The sequence below is a fragment of the Rutidosis leptorrhynchoides genome, chromosome 10, assembly GCF_046630445.1.
Source record: "Rutidosis leptorrhynchoides isolate AG116_Rl617_1_P2 chromosome 10, CSIRO_AGI_Rlap_v1, whole genome shotgun sequence".
Lineage (NCBI taxonomy): Eukaryota > Viridiplantae > Streptophyta > Magnoliopsida > Asterales > Asteraceae > Rutidosis > Rutidosis leptorrhynchoides.
In genome coordinates, this window is record NC_092342.1 from 286,545,235 (window position 1) to 286,551,495 (window position 6,261).

The following is a 6,261-nucleotide window of genomic DNA, read 5'->3' on the forward strand; positions in this document are numbered from 1 at the left end:
CGCGAAAACTCGACTACGCGATTGAAAATTTGGAGAGATAACAAATACGCGACGAAAAATATATATAAACACTATATATATTCATATCATATTTAAAATAATTAGGACTTAAAAATCCCAAAAACTTGACCGTTGGTTTGAAAATCGAAAAGATTCGCCGGATAGAAATCCGAGACACGTAGAAACGTACGATTTAAAATATGAATACAAATATTCATTTAACACATATTATTACAAAAATAATAATATAGGTCATAGAAATGACGTGGCACGAATAACAGTTAACGGTCGTTAAATAATTAACGGTAAAAGATAACGGAAAAAGTAGGGTCGTTACATTGCGTCTCAAACTTCTGCAACTACTGTCTCGTGAGTTCGCCATGAAGGATTTAGGACCATTGCATTCGTTTCTTGGTCTTTCGGTTACACGTGATGAACATGGTTTATTTCTGTCTCAAAAGGTATATGCTCAAGATATTATTATGCGCAGGGATGACAAATTGTAATCCGGTTTCTACTCCTGTCGATACACAACGTAAGCTTAGCTCGTCCGAAGGTACTCCCTATCATAATCCAACTTTATATCGAAGTCTCGCAGGTGCCCTTCAATATTTAACATTTACATGCCCTGACATCTCTTATGCGGTTCAACAAATATGTTTACACATGCATGCTCCGACCACCACTCATCTTCTTGCTTTGAAACGCATTATTAGATACTTGCAAGGCACGCTATCATTAGGGTTACACATTCGCAAGACATTTTCACAGTCGCTTATTGCGTACACTGATGCAGATTGGGCTGGTTGTCCCGATACGCGGCGGTCGACGTCTGCGTATTGTATTTATTTAGGGGATTATCTGATTTCGTGGTCATCTAAGCGTCAACCCACACTCTCTCGGTCTAGTGCTGAAGCTGAATATCGTGGTGTTGCTAATGTAGTAGCCGAGTCCTGTTGGTTACGTAGTTTATTGTTCGAACTTCATTGTCCCATAACTAAAGCCACGTTGGTCTATTGTGATAATATTAGTGATGTCTATGTCTGGTAATCCTGTTCAGCATCAACGTACCAAACATATTGAATTGGATATTCATTTTGTTCGAGAAAAGGTTACACGTGGTCATGTTCGTGTTTTGCATGCGCCAACACGCTTTCAAATTGCGGATATATTCACTAGACTTACCACGTTTATTGTTTGAAGAGTTTCGTTACGGCCTTCGCGTGTGTCCACCACTAGCTCAGATTGCGGGGGAGTAATAGTCGAGATATATATAAATATATTAAGATTTATTTGGTATTTATATTAGGAAACGATTGTATTTGTATTTGTCTAGGATTTTATACCTTGGTGAGCAAGTTATAATTCTTGTATAAATACCTATTCATGATAATGAGAAGGCATGAGTTTATTCTGTAATATATATTGATGAAAAAAACGTAATTACGTATGAGGTAACTGGACTTATATACAGAGAAGTCCACTGACAAAACGGCTAACTAACTTTCTAAACAGAATTAACAACCTATTAACTAACTAAACAATAATTTAATGACTAATGGCTAACTTAAATATAGTTACAAATCTTGAGATGCTTGTATCGTCTTTTGTATTGAGTTGATAGTGTGTTAACTGCGTTGACCACTTGTATCTCTTTTTAATTTAGTGTTATAAATAGAATAAAGTCCCTGCATTTCTGAATCCAACAATATATCATCGTTAAAGAAGATCTCATCAAAAAATATAAGATATTTCTATCCGGCTCGAAATGATATTTGCTCTTGCTTTACTTTATTAATAGGAAATAGGATTTATGTACTTTCTAATGTTACTTTCACACACAACTGTGTTCGGTGAAAGTAGTTTGAGGTTGAGTTACAAGTGGAGCTAGCTGAAGCTTATTTTTTAAGGTGAAAGTTGGAGTTTATGATTATTTATAAGTGTTCGGTAAAATAGCCGGAGTTAAAATTATAGATGTAAAGTAACTAAAATTATAGGTGTAATTAAAAAATAAGTTTAAATTGTCCACAGCTCATGTATGCTTGTCATCTAAAAATACGCATGATGGTTTTTCTTAAGGCAAACACATGATGTTATCCTTTTTTTTAATAAAAAGTGCGCCAATAATAAACAAATTTATCATTTCAATGGATTTTTTATTACTCCTCATTTACTCCCTCCGTTCCAATTAGATAGTCTTAGTTTCCTTTTTTGTTTGTCTCAAATTAATAGTCTATCTTCATAAATAGATAAAAATAATTGGTTAAAATACTTTTGTATTCTTACTTTATTTAAATAAGACACAAATGTTGGTAAAAAGGTAAGAGGTAAAACTGAAAAGTAGACAAAAAGTACATGTGTTAATCACTTTTTTTAAACTGTATATTTTTTGTCTGATTATTAAATGTGGCGAATGTGACTGAGGGAGTAACATCTTCATAACTTTATACTCCGTAGTACGTTGGACCTCACGATATTGACTAATGTTGTTACTGTTATAACATTTATAGCCGGGTAAACTTTTTCATTAAGCATTATGCACTTATGCACGTATCTTTCAAAACTTTAAAACATGTACACGTGATTAAGATAACAAACATCAAATAACACATAAGCAATGAAACAATTCAATTTAATCATTGATCATATCATATCGTTCTTATTCCGTACGTATTAAACAAAACAAAAAATTTCAACCGATAACAAAAAATTTCAACCGATTTAATTAAATCAAGTAACTAATTGCTATTAACAACTTATGAATGAATTAATCAACTTAATCAAACACACATGCATTAATTTGTATCAATTGGTTGCAGTACAAACTCTACGAATTTCGCCTTGTCTCCCAGTTTTCACCCCAACGTTTCCCATCTTAACCATTGCCCTTCCAAACTCGGCGTTAAATCTCGATCCAGATTGCCTTCCTAAAAACCCTCGTACAAACTTCTGGGTCCTGCCGTCGCTCCATAGCTTGGCATCCGATTCAATAACTCCCCGCCCGTTTCTCAAGTTTTCATAATATGAATTGCCAAAACTATTAACACTTCCTGTATCCAAGTCCACCCGCCTCGAGCCATCACCGCCATTGGACAAAGTGCTCGAAGCTGGGGTAAGAATGCTTGGTTAATATCCGGGTCCGGTCGATTTGTGTTGTTGAAATTGTATAGTCTGTAGCTAAATAAAGCACAAGCTGCTGTTCCAATTGTGTGTCCACCTACAAAATGTAGCAAAGTTTTTCTTATATATTAGTAAAATCCATTTCATAAAATTAATGTTATCTTGATATTTTATAATTTTATCCTTTATTATATATTATATATTATCTAACGGGTGGTCAAGCTAAAAAATGATAGGTTATGAATATTTCTCATTAGAAAAGTACTATGACCACTTGATTAATCCTACTCATTGCATGACAATATATATGTACTCCGTATATATGTGAAGTTGTAAATAACAAAAACGGATGAAGTGGTCGTGGGTTCGAGTCCCACGGATGGCGCCAATTATCAATCATATAATAAAGAGTTACTTAATTAAGGATTGAGTGCAATGATATTAAGATGGTGAATGGAATGTTTGATGATTATTTTGGGCCTCGATGATCGTCTTTCACTTTATCAATCAAATGATTAACCACCCCGACCCGGTCTTGATTGTTAATTAGCATGATTCACCTTAACACAATGTAAAAGTTCCTTGGGCAAAGTCACAAGTGAAAATTACAAAGGTCTGGGTAAATGGCAGAGAATCAACAACCTATAAATGAGAGGCCAAGCTCTCTATTTATAGTTTCCAAAATATTCACGGTGTGCGGATTGTTTAATTATCCGCGTTGATTTAGCCAAGATAATCCGCGATCTTTTATTAATGCGGCAACTGGTTAGCTATCTTAATTTTCAGCGGTTATTTCAAACCCTTTAAGTACACTTAGCATAACTTCTGTTTTTAACCTTTAATACTTAAAATATGCATATACAATGCTATGTATATGATCACAGCTAGTGAAGTTTGAACCAGTCGATACCTGATAATATTAGGACTTTAACCACTAGCTAGGCTATCTTGGGATGCTTATATATATGTCACAGTAATCGTACATATTTATTTACTACTTACCAACAAGAGTAACAAGATCTTGGGTATTAAGACCTTTATCTGCAAACTTTCTTATTTGGACAGTCATAGGATCATTAAATGCGGGCAAGTTTGCAGTACCCGATGCTTGCGAAACCAATCCATCTCTACGTCCTAAAGGTACTTGCCAACTACGTCCACCGGTCTGTAAAATGTCATAAAAATCAGTAAGAACATGCACTATATATAGTGATAAATCAATTAAATAAAGTGTTAAACAAGCATATATAGGTAATTAATTATTAATTACTTACCAAGACGACAGAATCACGGGCAGCAAGTGCAATAATATCAGCACAAGAGACGACTCCAGGGCAGGTTGTTTCGAGCTGAGACTTTGCAGCATCAATAACTTCAAAGCCTCTCAATAGGGAGTTGGGTGGTGCAGTCTTTTCAGTTGACGCACCGTTAATTAGTATAGATGCATCACAACCATTGACAAAGCAGTCATGGAAGAACATCCTTAGTATACCGGGTGCAATCGTTGGGTTGGCTCGAACTGCAGATTGAACTGCTGCCTGGACTATGTTTTCGACTCTAGGGCAAGTGGACTTATAATAGCCAACACGAGTGGAGTCCTTACGATTGCCTTTGCTTAGTGCCAAAGTTGTGAAGGTGGCTAATAAAAGAACAAGCAAAAGAAGCCTTTTATTAAGGGAAGAAACATCCATTTTGTATACAAATTAATTAGCAACAAAAAATGTTGTGTACTATATGTATATATTGATTATGTTTAAAAGAATTGTGTATGAAGTTAAATGATGTATTTTGGTGAATGAGATGATGAGGAACAAAGAAGGGAGTGAAAGTATTTATAGGTGTTGAGGAACAAATGAAAGTCAACTATGAAAATAGTCAACTTATTCATATGGAGGTGCATGGAATTAATTAGCTAGCTAGATGAAAGGTTCAAAATTTGGTGAACAAGTGGTATTAAATATTAATGTATTATATCATGCCAGCTCATGATTTCTCATAGTGAGAAAATATTATAAAATATTAAGAAACTTTTGTAATAGTATCGCATGCATGAACAAGAAATACTAACTAAGCTGGTGAAGTGGTTAAAACATATCCTTAAAAAATGGAAGTCATGAGTTCGATTTCATGAAGCTGAAAAAGTTAATTCTCTCGAGACTACAGAGGTTCGCCTACGATGACTCCGGACTGCACACAAAGTTAACAATCCTTATGAAATTAGTCGGCTCACAAAATATGTCGTAAATCCGGCCATATATTTCCAAAAGAAATATTAAGACTTAGCGTAAAGCGTCATATTTATTGCAATTAGAAGTTGACTCTTGTTAGACAAAACAAGATGAGTCGAAAAGCAACGAGTAGTGTATCTGCCAAAAAATCTATAAGAATTTTTGTTTTTTTTTTTTTTTTTTTTTTTTGTTTTTTTTGTTTTTTTTCTGAAATTAAGCATTGCATTTTTTTATAGAGGGCTTATATACTTGTTGGTTAAGGTTTTTACACTCTGATATTAAAAAATTAATATAAATAAATGAAATTTAATAAGAAGCAAGTATATAATCACTACAAGATAACAGTCAATTGGTGACGACATTATTAGCCAATCGGGGACGACATGTCGTCCCGAATAACATTTATGGACGACTTGTCGTCTCCAATGAGTCGTCTCCAATGTTCCGTCGCGAAATTTTATTCGGGACGATCTCATTTTTTTTGAGACGACGTTGAGTCCCACTTTGACTTTTCTGTTGTCAGAAGTGGGAGCTTTCGCCGGACGACTTTTGTCGTCCCTAAAAAATATTAAAATAATGTATTGCCAACGACGGTGAACCCCACTTTGATTTTTCTGTTTTATGAGATTTTATCATATTCAGGTTATTTAATAAGTCAAACATTTTTAATGATGATGTAAGTGGCTTATTCGGAATAGTTCGTGACCGTTTTCCAAACTTTTTCTTGCCACTCTAAGATTTTTTGAGTAAAGGTTACACCGGCTAAATTTTATAAAACTCAAAAAGTTATACACTATGTACAAATAAGCAAGCAAGAATTTGTGCAAACCAGCACCAAAAGGCAAAAACATAGAGCTAACAAAGCTCAACAAACCAACCGAAGTAACACCTATTTCGACATTCACAACAGACA

The 6,261-nt window shown here is 34.5% G+C and overlaps 1 protein-coding gene and 1 pseudogene across 1 annotated transcript; one reads left to right on the forward strand and one right to left on the reverse strand.

Moving 5' to 3' along the window:
* The first annotated feature begins 492 nt into the window (after positions 1-492).
* On the forward strand, positions 493-1,050 carry LOC139871119 (uncharacterized mitochondrial protein AtMg00810-like). Its single transcript, XM_071858855.1, has one exon. It carries the CDS (start codon positions 493-495, stop codon positions 1,048-1,050), a length of 558 nt encoding a protein of 185 aa, XP_071714956.1.
* A 1,611-nt stretch (positions 1,051-2,661) lies between these two features.
* LOC139872023 (peroxidase N1-like) lies at positions 2,662-4,818 on the reverse strand (annotated as a pseudogene).
* Between the last annotated feature and the right edge of the window lie 1,443 nt (positions 4,819-6,261).

What these genes read in the sequence shown, in the direction of transcription:
- LOC139871119 (XM_071858855.1), top strand. Translation starts at nt 493, where the DNA reads ATGACAAATTGTAATCCGGTTTCTACTCCTGTCGATACACAACGTAAG.